General features: G+C 43.2%; 1 protein-coding gene across 1 annotated transcript; it reads right to left on the bottom strand.

Moving 5' to 3' along the window:
- Nucleotides 1-12,999: 12,999 nt before the first annotated feature.
- Nucleotides 13,000-18,835, bottom strand: LOC145390223 (uncharacterized). Its single transcript, XM_080265221.1, has 2 exons — nucleotides 18,791-18,835; nucleotides 13,000-13,956 (listed from the first exon to the last, which is right to left on the bottom strand). The coding sequence occupies exons 1-2, from the start codon at nucleotides 18,791-18,793 to the stop codon at nucleotides 13,000-13,002; spliced, it is 960 nt and encodes a 319-aa protein (XP_080121347.1). The 5' UTR covers nucleotides 18,794-18,835.
- Between the last annotated feature and the right edge of the window lie 1,695 nt (nucleotides 18,836-20,530).

The raw sequence follows: 20,530 nt of genomic DNA, 5'->3' as shown, positions 1-20,530 counted from the left end.
CGTTCATGAATCTCCATCGCTACAGCCTCTTCGTGGCCACGGTAACAGCCTGGTCAATCAGTTGAATCAGAGCAGTGGTATTAGGTGTTAAAAACAAGCACCTAATGTGACCGTCATCTGCAACCAATTCCTTCTGGGAGGGATGCATGGGAACATTGTCCAGTAGAAGAGCCTTTACCTGGTCACAAGGGATTCCAAGTTCCTTTGTTTGATAACGGATGACCTCCTTGACAAAATGCCTGTTGAACCAATCTGTGAAGATCTTGGAGGTAAACCAGGCCTTCACAGAATGGTACCACACAACAGGAAGGACATCCATTAGCCCACAAAGGCAAAGGGGCTGCTGTGCCTGACCAACAATAATGGGCGTCAGCCAGTGCACCCTGTTAGCACCGGCACAGTGTAAAACAGATACCCGTTGCTTAGACAACTTGTGGTCAGGTACATGCTTCTCCTTCTCATCTACCAGAGTGTTTGTAGGCACTGAGTGGTGGAAGAGGCCAGTTTTGTCAGTATTATAGATCTGACCGGAAGCGAGACCCTTCTCAATCATGTCTACAGTAACAGTATCTGATGAAATTCCTCTACCCCCTCCTCACTGGCGTCAACAGCTTTGACACTGGTTGTACGATTTGTAAGGCCATGTTGAAGCTTGACCCTGAACTAACAACCTTCAGATGCCTTGAAGTCAGGGACATTGTGAAGGTGGGCAATCTTCCCAACAGCGCCTTTCAACTTGGTACCATGCACTTGCACTCCTGCAGTCCATTGCTGGCAGTACCAGATCTATGTCGAATGGTTGACACTGGCATGCTGAGGATGCCCATAGCCTTCCGTATGGCACTGCGTCTGTTGCTCTTGCCAAAGTCTGCTGTGTACTAGGTTAGTTTGTCACGGGATTTCCTAATGTCATGCAGGGTTCAGCGGACCAGGTCGTACTTCTTTAAGATGCTAGGAGTCAACCATCCCGCATCAATCTTACCGAGGATCTCTTGCTTTTTCTCCAAAGTCATCACTACCCTCTTCCTTTTCTGTGGCGGAAGGGCCATCATTACACACCCTAGGAAGAGGCATGCAAGGAATAGCAAGGCCTGAAGCAGGTAGAGAACAACCACAAAAGCCACCACGTGTGCTGCCATAACAACAATACAAAAGAGGAGCTGTTCACTACACGGTCAACGTGTGGGAACTGGGAAGGGCCGAGGGGGTCTCTACCGGACACTGGGTGAACTACCCAGCCAGACAGCGTGGCGCCACTGGGCTATTCCCATCCAACCCGGAAAAAATGTTCTTGCAGCCATAATTTCCACCTGGATGCAAGCATTTTATCTGGATAAAATGGAAAAATGTACAGTTGGCCAAGATGAAAGTGCAACCAAATATGCTGGTGTGTGGCTATATCTGGCAGCTGCTCCCTAGTAAACACTCGTATTTTTTCAATGGATTACACAGAACCTACAACCTTTGTAAGGATGCACGTGATTGGCTGAAGCGTTAAGTATCGGAACAAATGTATCGACCCTTGTTTATTATAAAATATTAACTACGTGGCAAGAAGTAATGTATACAGATAATGTCTAAGTACTAAATAAGCAAGATGCAATTGCAGTTACAGTATGAATAACATTTAGGAATGAGTACCGGTTAACTTAAATGTAAGCATTCAGAATAGTGTTTCAGAGGTTAGTTTCGAATGAGTTTGACTTTTGAAGCAGTGGAACCTGTCCGAGGCACATTGTCTACTGTAGTTGGTGCTGGTATCTATCGAGATGCAAAATTTCCTTACGAAATGGGCTAATATGAGAGGTTAGGCAATTACACACTCTCAGGAATTCTTCAGCGTAATATATGTGATATAAGATTGGCCATTCCAGTTCAATGTCACTAGCAATGAAAATTTTGTAAATCCTTTATGCAAGTCTTATGATATTCCCTCAGTACGATGTCATTTATAATTAATTCACTTTGGTTACAGGAAATTAATTTTAACTAAGAGAGAATAATTGCCTGCTTAGCTAAAGAAACTACCTTAACTATTCCCCCTACTATCATGCTTCGTAACCGAATACGTGATGCAGTTTAAGTACTTCATTGCAAATTGGTACTAACAGCAGCGAGTGTCCACACTATGAATCTGGTAGCCCGCTACTTGTAGAGCTCCACCGTGAGTAGTGGCTCTCAACCTCGTGTAAATTACCCCCAGCGCAGTCACTGCAGTCATTCTGCATTTAAACACATTCTTCGTCATATATACGCTAGGTCCAGTGTCTACATAAAAGGATGTATTGTTTGTGTATATTATGGCCAATGATCCAAAAGTATTTAGAATGTAAAAAAACAGGTAAGGTAAGCTGCAATGTTCTAGTAAGTCACCAGGGATCAAACTCGCTGCCCTAAACCCGCACCCATTCACCCTTCCTCCATTTCCCTATGTCAGTGCACCTCGCCGCATCACCGTCCATTCGACAACAGATATGACCTAACTACCTCAAATAAGTTGATGTTCGTGTAGAAACTATAATCACCATCATCATCATCATCATCTGGACCTCCTTTCCCACCCAAAGGCAGGGTGAGGAGTAGCAATGTCCAGACAGCCCAAACTTGCCCAGTCCAATGGGCCACACTTCCCATTCACTCATCATTCAAGCCCCCGGAATCCTGGCTCTATTGAATACGCCAAAAACATTCACCACATTCTGTAGCTTCACATAAACGTATCCGATTGAGTCAATAGATGATTAGAGTTTATAGTTTCTGCCACGTTTTTTAACATGGCAGAAATTATAAACATCTATTAAATGTTTGAATTTCGATATGATTTGTGTTGTTTGCTTTAATTTCATAGGACGTCTACTATGAGGAGATTGCTCCAGTCGAACTGGAGGGGCCTAAAAACCAAGCTCGGCATACCTCTTCACACCACACATTGCTCCCATGGATCCTTTCTCCCTTCTCATCTCACTATGGCGTGGAAAGGAGGGATACCTTTAACAAATATACAGTATATCCTCATGCCTGTCATTGCACCCATATGTGCTGGGCATCATTTTTTTTTTTTTTTTTTTTTTTTTTTTTGTCAATCATCGCGTATTTCTATGTAGTTCAGGATACAGAAACTATTTTATGAAAAGGAGGGTAGGAATAACTACGTAAGAAAACTGTGGCGTGACGAAATAGAGACGATGGGAATTTTCAGCATTTAACCTTACGTTATACCGACAAGTGTATGCTGCATACTGTTAATTATATAAGGCTAGCTAAACGGATGTCATCAGATAGGAGTTTGTGCTTAGTAATACTGCGACCGAAAATATCTGAGAGCTATATCAAACACCAACACGTTCAGCAAGATACATGAAGGTTGGTAATGAGTAATATACCTACATGTTCTTTAGAAACAGTGAAGGTTAATACTGTGTTTTCCTTTGATCAATGATGCTCTAAGATTTTAATTACAGGGAAGTGTGTATCGGGGCTCTAACACGTTCTCGTAATTCACAGTGTAGCCATGCGCTCAAAAATCAAACCACTGCATTACATTTATTATTTTTTATACACCTTCTGTTCATGCCTTTAATGCACAAGTTTTATATTTCCATCCCCTACATATTATCCCACTGTAAATAAATACATTTAATTTTTACTTACTAACATTAGTAGGGAAACAGAAATATCAACCTGCATGAGAGTTATTAAATGTGCTCCATAAAAAGCATGACAAGGGAGTGTTGCAAGAAACAATATTACTGGACAGTTCAGTACTTTGTCCAACCAGCAGTCTTCACGATTACACTGTGGAGGCGCTCTGGGACGGAAGCCACGTGCTTGTGAATGAGAGTCGGTTTCCCTCTCAAGACTTGCCACGCTGGTGTCATGTATTGCATGAGTTGCTCTGCCGTTCTTTCCAGCGCTGGCTACCATATATTCACAATGTTAGCTCACACTTCTTCTATGGGGTTCATGTCAGGGCTGTTGCTAGGCCAGGGTAGATCAGCGTGGCACTGATCCTCAGACCATCGTTTCACTACCCTAGCTGTGTGAATAAGGCTGTTATCCTGTATGAAGATAATGGTCTCTGGATATGGTAGGGCGTAGGAGCGGACAGAGGGCATCATCACTTACTCAAGTATCTCCAGATACTTATCTGAAGTGAACCTACCCTCTATCCGTGTGATCTCACCAACCCCATACAGGAAAATCCATCCCCACGCGTTGCAAGTCACATGGCCGCAGCGAGCTATCTGGTAGATGTTCTCCTCATACCTAGAAGACATGTTATATAATGTATAAAGATATGTTTTGGTTTTTATTTCGTATGTTCACACTTGTAAAATCTATCTATATCTATCTATCTGTCTATCTATATCTATATCTAAACCTATCTTTCTATATATCTATCTATATCTGTATCTGTATCTCTCTCTCTCTCTCTCTCTCTCTATAATTACTTCGTATTGTCTCTCCCCCAGCAGTGAGGTTTCCCATAAGATGTGGAGCTGAATGTTTTCTCATCAGAGAAAACTACTCTCCCCCAGTGGTCCAAGCCATCCTCCACGTAACTCTGGGCAAACTGGAGCCGAAATTCCCGATGATGTTCCGTTAACCTGGGTTTGATCGCTGATGTTCGGTGGCTATAGTCCATTTCCTTCATCCTCTGCCGTATAGTCTCTGCAGACACATCCAGCTGTAACTGTTCTCTAGCTGCCATAGTCTCGCTGAGTGGATGGGTTTCAAAATACTCGCATACGCTGATCCTCATCAGCCGTGGTTTTCCTCAGCCGTCCTGGTTTAGGGTGATCTCTCAGATTGCCTTCCGCCTCCCACCTCTTGAGCCAGCGATATACTGTACAGTGGTGCGGTGAATGCCAAGTTCCTCTGCTATATCGCACGTTGATAGGCCACTCTCAATCCCACTAACCTCCCTCGCAGGGCAAGTGTGTCACCTTGACGCTGTTCTTTATTTGCTGCCATGACGAGCTATGACGGTGTGGGTGAGATGCATGGATCCTTCATCACATAATTATGGTGTGAGGAAATGAATGAGACTTTATGGCAGCATGCTCTTATTATCTCATCTATTAATTCGACCTCCCCATCTATTCAAGCCCAACATATGATAATTTAATTAATTACTTTCTTTAATCACTGAACTATATTCAGTGGTTTTGATGCATGGTAAAATACTTGCGTTTCACCGTTTAGGTCATGATACGAAACCATCCTGCTACCGCTAGACTCCTGTGTGCTATGATGCCAGCTACTGTGATTGTGAACTGATATTAAGGCACTTTTAGTTCTCCGTAATTAATCATCTCACATATCTGAATATAGTCCAACAGTTACTGGTGAACGTGTTGGTGTTTGATATAGCTCTCAGATATTTTCGGTCGCAGTATTACTAAGCACAAACTCCTATCTGATGACATTCGTTTAGCTAGCCTTATATAATTAACAGTATGCAGCATACACTTGTCGGTATAACGTAAGGTTAAATGCTGAAAATTCCCATTGTCTCTATTTCGTCACGCCACAGTTTTCTTACGTAGTTATTCCTACCCTCCTTTTCATAAAATAGTTTCTGTATCCTGAACTACATAGAAATACGCGATGATTGACAAAAAAAAAAAAAAAAAAAAAAAAATGATGCCCAGCACATATGGGTGCAATGACAGGCATGAGGATATACTGTATATTTGTTAAAGGTATCCCTCCTTTCCACGCCATAGTGAGATGAGAAGGGAGAAAGGATCCATGGGAGCAATGTGTGGTGTGAAGAGGTATGCCGAGCTTGGTTTTTAGGCCCCTCCAGTTCGACTGGAGCAATCTCCTCATAGTAGACGTCCTATGAAATTAAAGCAAACAACACAAATCATATCGAAATTCAAACATTTAATAGATGTTTATAATTTCTGCCATGTTAAAAAACGTGGCAGAAACTATAAACTCTAATCATCTATTGACTCAATCGGATACGTTTATGTGAAGCTACAGAATGTGGTGAATGTTTTTGGCGTATTCAATAGAGCCAGGATTCCGGGGGCTTGAATGATGAGTGAATGGAAGTGTGGCCCATTGGACTGGGCAAGTTTGGGCTGTCTGGACATTGCTACTCCTCACCCTGCCTTTGGGTGGGAAAGGAGGTCCAGATGATGATGATGATGATGGTGATTATAGTTTCTACACGAACATCAACTTATTTGAGGTAGTTAGGTCATATCTGTTGTCGAATGGACGGTGATGCGGCGAGGTGCACTGACATAGGGAAATGGAGGAAGGGTGAATGGGTGCGGGTTTAGGGCAGCGAGTTTGATCCCTGGTGACTTACTAGAACATTGCAGCTTACCTTACCTGTTTTTTTTACATTCTAAATACTTTTGGATCATTGGCCATAATATACACAAACAATACATCCTTTTATATAGACACTGGACCTAGCGTATATATGACGAAGAATGTGTTTAAATGCAGAATGACTGCAGTGACTGCGCTGGGGGTAATTTACACGAGGTTGAGAGCCTCTACTCACGGTGGAGCTCTACAAGTAGCGGGCTACCAGATTCATAGTGTGGACACTCGCTGCTGTTAGTACCAATTTGCAATGAAGTACTTAAACTGCATCACGTATTCGGTTACGAAGCATGATAGTAGGGGGAATAGTTAAGGTAGTTTCTTTAGCTAAGCAGGCAATTATTCTCTCTTAGTTAAAATTAATTTCCTGTAACCAAAGTGAATTAATTATAAATGACATCGTACTGAGGGAATATCATAAGACTTGCATAAAGGATTTACAAAATTTTCATTGCTAGTGACATTGAACTGGAATGGCCAATCTTATATCACATATATATTACGCTGAAGAATTCCTGAGAGTGTGTAATTGCCTAACCTCTCATATTAGCCCATTTCGTAAGGAAATTTTGCATCTCGATAGATACCAGCACCAACTACAGTAGACAATGTGCCTCGGACAGGTTCCGCTGCTTCAAAAGTCAAACTCATTCGAAACTAACCTCTGAAACACTATTCTGAATGCTTACATTTAAGTTAACCGGTACTCATTCCTAAATGTTATTCATACTGTAACTGCAATTGCATCTTGCTTATTTAGTACTTAGACATTATCTGTATACATTACTTCTTGCCACGTAGTTAATATTTTATAATAAACAAGGGTCGATACATTTGTTCCGATACTTAACGCTTCAGCCAATCACGTGCATCCTTACAAAGGTTGTAGGTTCTGTGTAATCCATTGAAAAAATACGAGTGTTTACTAGGGAGCAGCTGCCAGATATCGCCACACACCAGCATATTTGGTGCACTTTCATCTTGGCCAACTGTACATATAATGGTTTAATACAGCCAGATAACAGTGTCTGGGTTATGAATCATTTGGATAAATGAGGCATTACTTAACAACATGAATGAGGTCACAACCAATAAGTGCTTTGAACTACAGAATGACACTGCCATTACAGACTATTGTGATGAAGCTTAATGATAAACACTGCAAACACTGAAGCATTTCAAGTCTACTGATGCTGAAGAACAAACAGGATGTTATGTAAACACTGCAAACACTGAAGCATTTCAAGTCTACTGATGCTGAAGAACAAACAGGATGTTATGTAAACACTGCAAACACTGAAGCATTTCAAGTATACTGATGCTGAAGAACAAACAGGATGTTATGTAAACAATGCAAACACTGAAGCATTTCAAGTCTACTGATGCTGAAGAACAAACAGGCTGTTGTGCAACATAAAACGAAGGTGAAATGCATTAAGGAAGAAGAGTTTGGTGATGACATAAACGCTGGTGAAGAAAAGTTGAATGGAGTATAAAAGCAATGATGAGGGAGTGAGTCAGTGGTTTGACGTGCATAGGAAACATGCAGCTGGGCACAGTATAACACAGGTGGGAATATGTGGCTGTTAAGGAGTAAGACTCAAACAGGTGAGAGAGTTGATGGTACATGTCACAGTGGTGGAGTTACCTGCAGTGTGTGGGCGTGGGGGGCTGGCGGCTGATCCTGAAGGCAGTACATGTATATCGGGCAATTTTCTAGGGTTATCCTGGAGGACCGGATGCCACCTTGGTCTTCTTGGACGGCAAATACCAGGCCATCCTCCACCAGCGTCTTGATGCGCTGACTCATCTCCAGGAGGTTCTCAACCTGTGGGCAGTACCATACATTAGAATATATAAACAGCATCCATATATATATATATTTTTTTTAATGTGTCCGACTCTGGGCATAGGCTTCACAGCCTGCTCCCAAGGCTCAGTAGTCCTCCTTCATACCATACACCTCTACATGTCACCACTTCGGAGCCAACACCCACCGTCCATATTGAATGCATGCTAGGGCTGTCTCATACAGGACTGGTGTATTGGTATTAGCGGGGGTATTTTTACGACCTGTCGGCGGGTCTTCTGGTAGATCAGTAAAGTCTGCTTTTATGAAGTTCAAATCCTTAAACTGTTCCCTGCTCCAGGGGGATTTGAACCTGGGTCTGGTAGGACTGCAGGCTACCTGTCTACCGATTGAGCCATGGGACAATATCAGTACATTCTTATGGAAACTACTTGGAGGCAATACTGGTGGAGAAGCACAAGTAGCTACGGTAGCAGGTAACTTACTGTTATTTGCTGTGACATCTTTGTGATGGTGTTGATCTTGTCCATGATGGTGGAGGCAGGGTCTGGGTGTGGTGGAAGGGCGGGGGTGTGTGTGGCATCAGTCTCCGCTGCCAGTGCATCCAGGGCCGTCCTGATGGCCTCACGCACCTGTCCATACTAACACAAACATTAGTGCTGGAGGCTCTGCCAACTATGTACTAATGTACTATCGCAGACACTTATGGCCGGTACAACCAGCGTTGTCAATCCTCTTTTTCCTTGGTGTGAATCATGTGCAGCTCAACTCAGTTAATCCGAATCGTTAATAATACTAGTGAGAGGGAGAGTCGCCGGGAGATGTCTGGTGCAAGTGTAGGGGGTGGCGGTGTTGGGGGTGAGGTGAGGTGGGAACGTGACTGAGTAAACTTGGCATGAGTGTAATACAGACGTGGCAAAAGTGTATTTGTTAAAAACGTAGGTTTACGATGTGAATGAGCTAAAACAACCTCTTTTTAGTGGTAACGACACTGAGTTAGGGATTCCACATATATCTCAGAATGCTACCACAAGCTGTGTGTTGAGGTTAACACATACAGGAATTGTCATTTAGCGGCAGTGCTAGAAGTCTGATAAATGGTAACAGTTGGAAGTGGTGGCATGTTACATAGGTCTGACAGGTTAATAATCAGGGAAACTAATTACAGTTTGAACGAACAAGCGGCAAAAGGTATTGCCGTAGCATCTGACTTTATAACAGATAACCCATAAAGAACAGCTACAGCGTATTGTGCATAATATGACCATACCCACAATAATATGAGTTTTTTCAAATGTGTTCGACATTGCTTAAAAAAAGGCTGCAATTACTGAATCCTTGATGATTGCTTAACTTTTGACGTAGATAAGTATAATGTTTACCATGAGATCTGAACTGACTTTTATTCCGCAGTATCCTATATTTGCTTGTTCATGAATAATTGTTAATCTTTCCATTGCTATGGCATTTATAATCAGACATGATTATTTGTCTTTAGCCAACAGCACTATCTGATACGGCACATACTTTAGATTTCTGTATCTTATCTTTGTAACCCCTAAGGTGTTTGCCAGTACAATATACCCTAGTTCTTAGTAGGCCTTGAAGGGCTAACGTCATTGGCACGAGTGTATTACTCACGGTGATATTGACAGTTGGTTAGGCAAGAGAACATAATGCAACATTAATTAAGGGAATATAATATCACTGTTAATATATCTTAGTATAATATTTTACACAGACATATCCCTCAATAATGAGTCCAGCCACCTTGCTTCTCCACAACCTCCCGAAGCCTATCGGGCATGCTGGCCACCTCATTCCATACGAGGTGTGGCTTCCCTTGGAATATTTCCCAGTGAGTCATAATGTGGGCCGTCAGCTGGTCTGCCGTTTTCTCTGGTCCTGGTTGCCATGTGTTAACCAGGGTTCCCCAGATATTTTCCATTGGGTTACAGTCACAACCCTTACTCGCCCAGTGTAGGAGTTGCAGGTTTTCTTGACTACTAAACCATTCCTAACTGCTCCTGCTGTGTGTACAGGACAACCATCTTGGACAAGATGACTGGTCCAGGAGAGAAGGGGAAATTTTTCTCTCGCAGGAAGGTAGAAAGAAATCCTGCAGTATATGACTATATTTTTGCGCACTGAATCGTCCCTGCATCTTCACTACATCTCCTACGCCATGGATGGAAATATAACCCCACACATTGCATGTCACGTGCCCACTTCTTGTCTCTTTATAAACATTGTTTTGCTCATCGCTGGCAAGAACAAACATTACATAATATTAGAGGGATAACGTGTTTGTATTAGAAATTAATACAAAATAATCTATCATTGGAAATTGTAGCCTACACTGCTTTCACTCCAGTCTCTTTGGAAATCAAAGGAAGGTGATCCGTGGGTAACAACTCTATATTGTGGGAAGTTGTTGCGGAGACGTTTAGGAGTCTAGAATTACTAAAGGAAGACTATTATAATAATTCAGAACACCCACCAACACCAGGACCTTTACATATATCACTGTTAGTAATTAGTGATTTAACGAACTTATGTACCACATTAGCATTGGAAAGTGAACCGTGGCCTTTCTCATTTATCTTTGTTATTAATTACTGATTAAACGAACTTATATACCACATAAGATTAAAAAGTGACCCTTATCTTGTGTGTGTGTGGGTGTGTGGATGTGTGTGGGTGTGAATTATCAGGGTCATATACTTTAATATTATTGTTTCTGCAACAGTTCAGTTATTAAACATCACCAGGTGTTGTTCTTCCTCCACACGTGTATATTTCCGTGATGGCAAGATCGGAAAGTTTTCTCATCTGAGACCACCACCTGGACCAGAAGTTTAGGCTTTGGTTCACGTAGTGACGTGCAGAGTTAAGCCTGGCAGCACGGTGCGCTTCAGTGAGTAACTTTTTTGGCAGGAACCCGGTGATGTATTCCGGCCTTATGAAGCCGCCTCCAGACTGTACTGAGACACATCCAGTTGGAGTCTGTTCCGAAGTGCCACAGCATTCGTTATGGGGGTTTCCTCAGCTGCTTGTATAATGCGCTCATCCTGTACAGGTGTCATTACATGGGAGCGCGGTGTCCTGGCTGAGGAAATATTTTAAAGAGAATACGTACAAACAACTATTTTACATGCTCATAGGAGCGGTGTTAGAGGGAGGAGTTGGGGAACAGGGGGAGGTAGGAGGGTTGGGGTGGGCGGGGAGGTAGAGGAGAATGTTGGTGGACTGTGGTGTGAGGGAGGATTGCAAGGGAGATGATCCGTCACACTAAATTGGTGTCCTGTTACCTATACAACAGGGTTAGTATAACGTCGCTGATGCTGGTTTGCATTTTTGTAGGTCAAAAGTATGTCATACATCGTTGACGCTGTATTACGGGTTAATGTACAATTTATAACACTAGACAGTATAAATAATAATGTCAGCAAAAACATTATGAAACAGAGTCACATCAGACACGTTCGACATACACGTTTGGCAAGAAAAGTAACTACTGACCAAATCTTCCATAGTTAGGCTTTTTTACCCTGGTTAGTAAGATCTCCTGTCTCCTCCCACCTCTTGATCCATTTTGTTACAGTTGTTGGGGATATGCCTAACTGACTGGCGATGGCCCAAATACTCGAGCCTCCTTTCCGCACACCGACGATCTGCCCTCGCAGGGGTACTTGCTTTTCCTGTCTGTTCATTGTGAATCCTGAACCGTGAATGGTGCAGGAATGCTTCTTGGTGTCTGGACAACACCTCGGTATACACCTGGTCTCACTGAGAGGCGAGACTTAATGGCACCAAGTTTGAGGGTGACAATCGCCTGATGGATGGTTTGGAGGTTGACCCCTGCAGGCAGACTTATACTGGCAGTTGGCACAAGGCCTAAGGAGTGCTTGAACGAGGAGCTGTTGGTTCTATCCAGATCTAAACAGTTTGGTTTATACTTGCCCTATGACTACGAAAGATTCCAACAAGACCCATAGTCTCCAGGAGGTTATACTGTAGAACGAAGGATGGCTGGACATTTATACTGAATGAATATAAATGACAAAATTTGTGTTGTCGTTTCCATACTACTGTATGCCTTTACTTTGTGCTTGTAGTGTTACAAATTGCCAATTGTCACTACCACAATCTGTGACAGAGACTCGCATGGCGAAGATTACATGAATACAGATAAGTTAAAGGAACAGATATCTTACAATTTGTGCTCGTAACATGATAACCCCATTAACATTATAATTATCTAACTCGAAATTTATGGAACCATCAAGGAATGGATATCTGCAGTATTTCCTATGCATTGTGTAATTTAATTTATATGACACATTTGAAAAAACTCATATTATTGTGGGTATGGTCATATTATGCACAATACGCTGTAGCTGTTCTTTATGGGTTATCTGTTATAAAGTCAGATGCTACGGCAATACCTTTTGCCGCTTGTTCGTTAAAACTGTAATTAGTTTTCCCGATTATTAGCCTGTCAGACCTATGTAACATGCCACCACTTCCAACTGTTACCATTTATCAGACTTCTAGCACTGCCGCTAAATGACAATTCCTGTATGTGTTAACCTCAACACACAGCTTGTGGTAGCATTCTGAGATATATGTGGAATCCCTAACTCAGTGTCGTTACCACTAAAAAGAGGTTGTTTTAGCTCATTCACATCGTAAACCTACGTTTTTAACAAATACACTTGTGCCACATCTGTATTACACTGATGCCACATTTACTCAGTCACGTTACCACCCACCCCCACCCACCCCACCCCCAACACCGCCACTCCCTACACTTGCATCAGACATCTCCCGCCGTCTCACCAGTAAATGATTCGAAGAACTGAGTCGAGCTGCACGGGATTCACACTTAGGAAAGAGAAGACTGACAATGTTGACTGTACCAGCCATAAGTGTCGGCGATAGTACACTTCACACATCACAAGTTTATATGTCAGTGTAAGTGTGCTCATGTTACTACAGAAGCCTGGTGGTACAAGTAGAAGGGAGTGGCTGCCTACCTTCATGCTGGTGGTGACAATGTTAACATTAGGGAAATGTTCTTGGCACTTCTGCCTCCAGTCTTCAACCTCCACACTGCATTGGTCAGCGTGGTCAATGGCTGTGTCAGCCTCCTGTGCTGTGTTGGCATTCTGCAGACACTCCAGTCTGGCCTCCAGCTGCTTCACTCCTTCCTCTCCTTTTTGCTTCATGGCCACCACTCTGGCCACCTCCTCCTCTATCAGCTTTACAAATGTGGCCATGTTGTGTGTGAATTCCTCCGCCTTTTTTATCAGCTGGAGGTTTTGTTCGTTCTGGTCGGTCAGCCAGGTCCAGTACTGGTCCAGCTGGGACTGAGTGTTTTGGGAGCTGGTAACCTGGCTCCTCATGCTGTCCTTTTGCTCCCCCAGCAGGGACCAAAGCTTCCTGCTCATCCCACTGGGCCTCTCCTGGATTGTGCCACCTCTTGTTTTGACTGACATTTGTTTTTCTGCTGCAGGTTTTACACTTGGCGTTTCACCAGCTGCTCCTGTTGCCTTTACCAGCTGTCCATTTTTCAGCTTTTTGACAACAGCCTCCATTGCATAGCTTACTGGGAAATTATCCAGGGAGGTGGCGGGGTGGCTGGCACGGCAGTCAGGGCAGGTCAGCTGGTTGGCTGTGGTCAGTTGTAAGATGCAGGACGAACAAAAGGTGTGGCCACACGGCAGATTGCGTGGCCGACGCTCACTCTCATCATAGGTGATGCAGCACACACTGCACTCCTCAGGATTGTCCTGTGCAACAACAATAACATTGATTGCTTACAAGTAACACATGATGGACATTGCTGACCTTACAACCTAAAAGGCAGTTTTAATATTCATAACTCACTGATGCTAAGAAAGAAAGCAATAACATGAGCTTTATATAAATGACGTCCATACTGTACAGTCGGCCTAAGAAGTGACAGTGGAGTATCCAGAAGGTTGCAGTAAGTGATAATGGATAATATTCCTCTTATAAAGAGCAAGATGACACCTATTATGTAAAACTGTAATAGAAAACAATATCTGAAATACAAGATAGGTATCAGGTAGTACCAAGGGGAGACCATATAGAGGCATGAGAAGAGGACAAGAGATCAGGACAAGATGGACATACGTCTCCAACCACCACGCACCCCTCTTCCCCTCAACGGAATCAACTAGAGGTACTGTACAGTCACGCGCACTAATTTCTGCTCAGGGGTTACCCCTTCCTTCCTCTACCCTGGACAGAGGGAAGGGGGGAATCGCGAACAAGTCTACCCCGCCTTCTGCCCCCAACTCCCCCACCCTCCACCTCCAGCTGCCAGTTACTGATTAGACGCAAATTTTCTCATGTCCTGTAAACATGACTAAACTGTCGTCGCACACGCTTTCAACGGCCAAGATTTGGACTATATTTTTAGAATAAATTATTACCGTATTGAATGAGGAGTTGCAGGGAAGGTTTGGAGCCAGCAGATCCAGTTGTTAGAATGACTATATTTGTAGTCGCCACGCTGTCAGTGCAAAATTTAAGTCGTGTGTGTGTGTGTGTGTGTGTGTGTGTGTGTGTGTGTGTGTGTGTGTGTGTGTGTGCAGTTTATAAGCCCAGCTACCCAGCTATGTGAAGTGGAACGGTCACTCTAATAAAAATTACGAATATTGGTCTGGTGTTCTCTATTTGAACTTGGCACATAATGAGAAATACAATTATATATATAAAAAAAATTAGCTTTCCATACATCTGACCTAAGTGTGTGTGATAAATGTTGCCTGCACACGATATACGAAGGAGCGGTGACGGTATAACTGACTGCTGATCAGGCCTAAGGTGGGGGGAGGGGAGGGGTGAGAGGCGGAGAAGGCTTAAGACAAAGAACGAGAGAGAAGGGGGAGAGAAGCAAAGAGAAAGTTATATAAATTTAAAAAGAAAGAGTGAGTGGGAAAAGTAAATTCAGAGAGAGAGAGAGAGAGAGAGAGAGAGAGACAGCTGGGGGAAGTGAAAAGGTAAGCACTGGAACCCAGAATTGTGCAGCGGACGACACTGGATTACAATGATGGTGAATATTTTCAATTTGAGAATGCAGTTCAATACGGTAATAATATATTCTAAAAATATAGTCCAAATCTTGGCCGTTGAAAGCGTGTGCGACGACAGTTTAGTCATGTTTACAGGACATGAGAAAATTTGCGTCTAATCAGTAACTGGCAGCTGGAGGTGGAGGGTGGGGGAGTTGGGGGCAGAAGGCGGGGTAGACTTGTTCGCGATTCCCCCCTTCCCTCTGTCCAGGGTAGAGGGGGGAAGAAAGGGGTAACCTCTGAGCAGAAATTAGTACGCATGACTGTACATCACCCTGCTGCATTACCCTCCACCTGGACCAGCACACAACGGAATCGGGGCAGGATCTGTGTCCCAGCAGACTCCGTAAGTAGGACTACGACGACGCCCACTGTGCTTGTCAGGGGAACAACTCCTACCGTGCTCCCTCCACCTACTGCCTTCTGTAGGACTGACGACGCCCACTGTGCTCGTTGGGGAAAGGACGCCCACCGTGTTTCCCTCACCTGCAGCCCCTGCCCTGAGCAGGACCGTGGAGATGCCCACCGCACGTCTCTCACCTGCAGTCCCAGTGCCTAGCAGAATCGAGGCGGTGCCCACTGTGCCTGTCAGGGAGGCCCCGTTCACCATGTGGGCCTCATCTGCTGAACCTTCGGCACCTATAGAGGGTCACCACCCTTGCTAGCCTCACTCCTCCAGGAGACGAGTGGGTCACGCCCCTTGCTCGCCTTACTCCTCCAAAGGCCGAAAGGGACGTCCCTCTCACTCTCCCCGCACCACAGGGGGCAGAGCAGGCTCCCCAGCAGAGTCACTGCTGGAAGAGGTCTGGAGTGGCCTTATAGTGAGTCCTGGGGTACACTCATTACAACCAGCGCCCCTAAGTAACCAGTCAATGTCGGACCCCTGAAGGAGAGACCACAGGCAGCCCTTGTCAGACTCCCGACGAAGGTGAGACTGCAGACACCAGACGCAGAGGGATGCCCCCAGAACTCCCGGCCGAGACCTCCCTAGACAAGCCAGCAAACCGTCCCCCATGAGGGGCAGGTGCAAGGAAGCACGCCTACTCGACCTGTTCGGCCCCAGCCCCGAGGGCCGACACACTGACGGAGGTCCCTCCAATGAAAGGCCTCCCTCCACACCACCCAGCAGCCCTCACCCGACGATCAAGAGTAAAATAGTGGTACCACGCCCCTTCAGAGAGTGCACACCTGACGAGACACCTCCCACACCTGGGGGCCACTAGTCCCAGACTCAGATGCTTATACTTCATATAGTGTGGGTAATCTATCACATTGTATTGTGTCAAGTCACTGTATTCTTTGTGGTTTTAAGCCCTGTTCCATTGGTTGCATGCTCTGGGTCTTAGAAAGAACCCAATATTGGACCCACATACTCAGAGAGAAAGAAGTTGATCTCTGAGTACGTGGCATAACAATAAGTAAATGACAAAGTGCTTATGCACTTCAGAATTGTAGGAAACAGTTTGTTAGTTACAATAATAAGAAATCCTAAACAGAACTAACTGAAATTTCAGAACTATCGCTCAAGGACAGTCAGGAATAAGTTGCGGAGTTTAAGTCTACTGTGGTAGTAAGCAATTATTTCTGGTATCGTAAGACTGAAAAGAAAAGGCTTTCAATAAACAATGAAGATCTGTTATTTTTATTTACGAGATATTTACCGTTAGACTACTGGTTAATAGTTAAAAGTTATTTATTTCCGTTTTTGTCGTCTCCATGGATGACGACAGAAAGTGGGAATGCGGCGTAAGTTAGTAGGCGATGTTAAATGGCTCGATCAACAAGCACAAATGAAGACAACTTTTACTGACAGACATGCAGCTATTACATCGCATTTGGCCACTTTTCCACTAAGAAAAATCTGTGGAAGACTTAGTATAAGCTTGAAAACTATCACTTAATGAAATATAAAAGAACCTTGCCAATTTGCTGAGAGTCTGAGCTCCATGGAGGATGCAAATTGTTTCATAGTCTGTATTATCCTCGGTGCCTGAACAACGGGCAAGAGTAATAAAATGCAATAAAAACAGCAGTGAGTTCCACACTTCCAACTCAGTATTTTCAATTAGACAAGACACAGCAGTTTTTTTTTAAAAGAAAAGTATTCCAGATTTAAAAGATGGAACAAGTATGCACTTTTGCATTGCACAAGTTTGTAAGCCCATGTTCTAGTCCTCTTTACTACCTAGTGTCAGAGAAAAAGATATAATCTGTCATACCTATAGTCGCACCACATGACTCTGAGGTTGTCATTATCGTACCCTGGCAACCTACCAGTCAGAAGTGCATCCAATTTCGTATCATATTATACACAAATCATATTATTATGCACGAATATATTATACATGAATATTATTATACACGAACATATTATACACGAATCACATGCGTCTCATACACGAAATTGGATGCACTGTTGAGGGGTAGGTTGCCACGGCATGATAAAAACATCCTCAGAGTCACACGCCACGACTACAATAATTTTGTATCAATAGGGTAGTATATAATTACATTGATTATATGCTAGGGGAGGCAAGGAATAAGAGGCAGAAAAGATCTTGCTGCAGCTTTGGGTAGGGTATCCTTACTAAGAATAATTTTTGTGACATCCTTATTGTTCCTATGTCATCACCACTGCATTTGAAAAGCAAGTAGTGTATTGCATTCACTAGAATTTTCCTAGGTTGGCCTTCGAAACTAGATAATCAGTTTTTGAAATCCTGGGACATACACACGAGCACGGGGATATGCTGTGCACCACGCGCCGAGTAATACATTACATATTCAAATCGGGAAAACATATGTTACAGGTTAGCTTCTAATATATCATTGCCTCATGTTATTCATTTCTCATAATTATTAGCGTGATATACTATTTCTTTTCTTTTCCGTATAACGTGCTGAAGTACAGAAATTTTTACCTTGAAATCAGTAAGTTTTCACGGAAAGCATGGCAGTACAGAGTGTCTGAAGCAATCTGAAACTCTGTCATCACTTCTTGGGGCGACTGTACAAGTGGTGGTCTGATAACAGTATGGTGAACATGCCATAACAGAATATGCTATTGTACTGTAACATGTACAGTAACACTAATATTAATAGTGAGAGACAGTACAGTAGTGAATACTGATCTTTTTATCCACAAAATGTATGTCCAACAACATATGAATTAAGAACCTTTGTACACAAGTCCTGAATGTGACAACCTCCTTTGTATAGTACAGCATAGTGTGTGTGTGTGTGTGTGTGTGTGTGTGTGTGTGTGTGTGTGTGTGTGTGTGCTTCTCACTGCCTCAAATACACAAAGCACAAGCCATGTACTGTCAGCAGGGTAACACTGTTGTTGTTGAAAGATTCCCTGCACATATAGTGCAGGCCGGGCCATACATTAGCCCGGTCAGTGGTGTATGGGCTGATTAAAAACAGTAAGTGGGGAGGACAGGACCTGGGGATTGCCCAGCACACACGTCCTGTCTCCTGACTGGCTTTGTGGTGTGTGTGTGCAGGGTAACAGTGTACTCACCATATTTGTAGTAGTGGCACTGTTGACTCTGTAGTGACTGGTGACCTGGAAAAATATAACAAGTGTAAATTCTTCCATTAGTTTAAGTTAGTCATTATAAGTTCCATCCCTGTATTAAGGCCTTCACTACCATCACCTCCTTATATATTGTGGTTGCAATCACATGGTTATATATTGTGGTTGCAATCACGACATGGTTATTTCTATTATTGTCAGGTCGCTAATCACATGGTTATATATTGTTGTGCAATCACATGGTTATATATTGTGGTTGCAATCACATGATTATATACTGTGGTTGCAATCACAGGGGTTATAATATAACCCTGTGGATTGCAACCACAATATGGCTAACCATGTGATTGCAAGCACAATATATAACCCTGTGATTGCAAGCACAATATATAACCCTGTGATTGCAACCACAATATATAACCCTGTGATTGCAACCACAATATATAACCATGTGCTTGCATCCACAGTATATAACCCTGTGATTGCAACCACAATATATAACCCTGTGCTTGCAACCACAATATATAACCCTGTGATTGCAACCACAATATATAACCCTGTGATTGCAACCACAATATATAACCCTGTGATTGCAACCACAATATATAACCCTGTGATTGCAACTACAATATATAACCATGTGATTGCAACCACAATATATAACCCTGTGATTGCAACCACAATATATAACCCTGTGATTGCAACCACAATATATAACCATGTGATTGCAACCACAGTATATAACCATGTGATTGCAACCACAATATATAACCTTGTGATTGCAACCACAGTATATAACCATGTGATTGCAACCACAATATATAACCATGTGATTGCAATCACAATATATAACCCTGTGATTGCAACCACAATATATTATATTGTGGTTGCAATCACAGGGTTTTGGTGATACAGGGGCAGCAGAGCTGAAGTGTGTACGAGGTAAGCAAAGATAATATAACCTTACCACGATTTTTTGGTCTTTTTTTTTCTCAATAATATCATTTAAAAAAACATATGCATAAAACAGACGGCATTGTATTTGAACACAAAACACCATTTAAATATTGTGTGTGTGTGTGTGTGTGTGTGTGTGTGTGTGTGTGTGTGTGTGTGTGTGTGTGTGTGTGTGAGCATAAGCTTCCTGTGTGTACATGTGTGGCATGCATGCATGTGATGTACACACGGGAATGTATTGATTAGCAGAGTCCTCTCTGTTGTCTGGGAATGTGTTCATTTGTACTTTGAGGTGTGCTGTGTTGTGATGTGTTGTAACACGTGTACAGTATTGTCTTGTGTTTATTTTTGTGCCGTGTTGCAGTGTGTTGTGGTGTAGTGTGTTGTGCTGCATTGTGATGTGGTTTGCTGTGTGGTGTTGTAGTATGTTGGATCGTGTTAATTTCTGCTGTGTTGTGGTGTGCTGTGTATTTGCACTTTGTTGTGGTGTAGTTGTGGTGGGTTGTGACGTGTGTTTTGCTGTGGTATGGTGTGGTGTGCTTGGGCATGTTGTGGTGTGGGCATGTGTGGTGTGGTGTGGTGTGGAGCATGTGTGGTGTGGTGTGGTGTGGGCATGTGTGGTATGGTGTGGTGTGGAGCATGTGTGGTATGGTGTGGTGTGGGTATGTGTGGTATGGTGTGGTGTGGGCATGTGTGGTATGGTGTGTGTGTGGGTATGTGTGGTATGGTGTGGTGTGGACATGTGTCGTATGCGTTTGCTGTGGACAC

Source organism: Coenobita brevimanus, unplaced genomic scaffold (assembly GCF_032717465.1).
Source record: "Coenobita brevimanus isolate Jiangsu-jjx unplaced genomic scaffold, ASM3271746v2 jjx.HiC_scaffold_3650, whole genome shotgun sequence".
Lineage (NCBI taxonomy): Eukaryota > Metazoa > Arthropoda > Malacostraca > Decapoda > Coenobitidae > Coenobita > Coenobita brevimanus.
The sequence above is the reverse complement of the archived record's forward strand: the minus strand, read 5'-3'. Positions and strand labels throughout refer to the sequence as shown.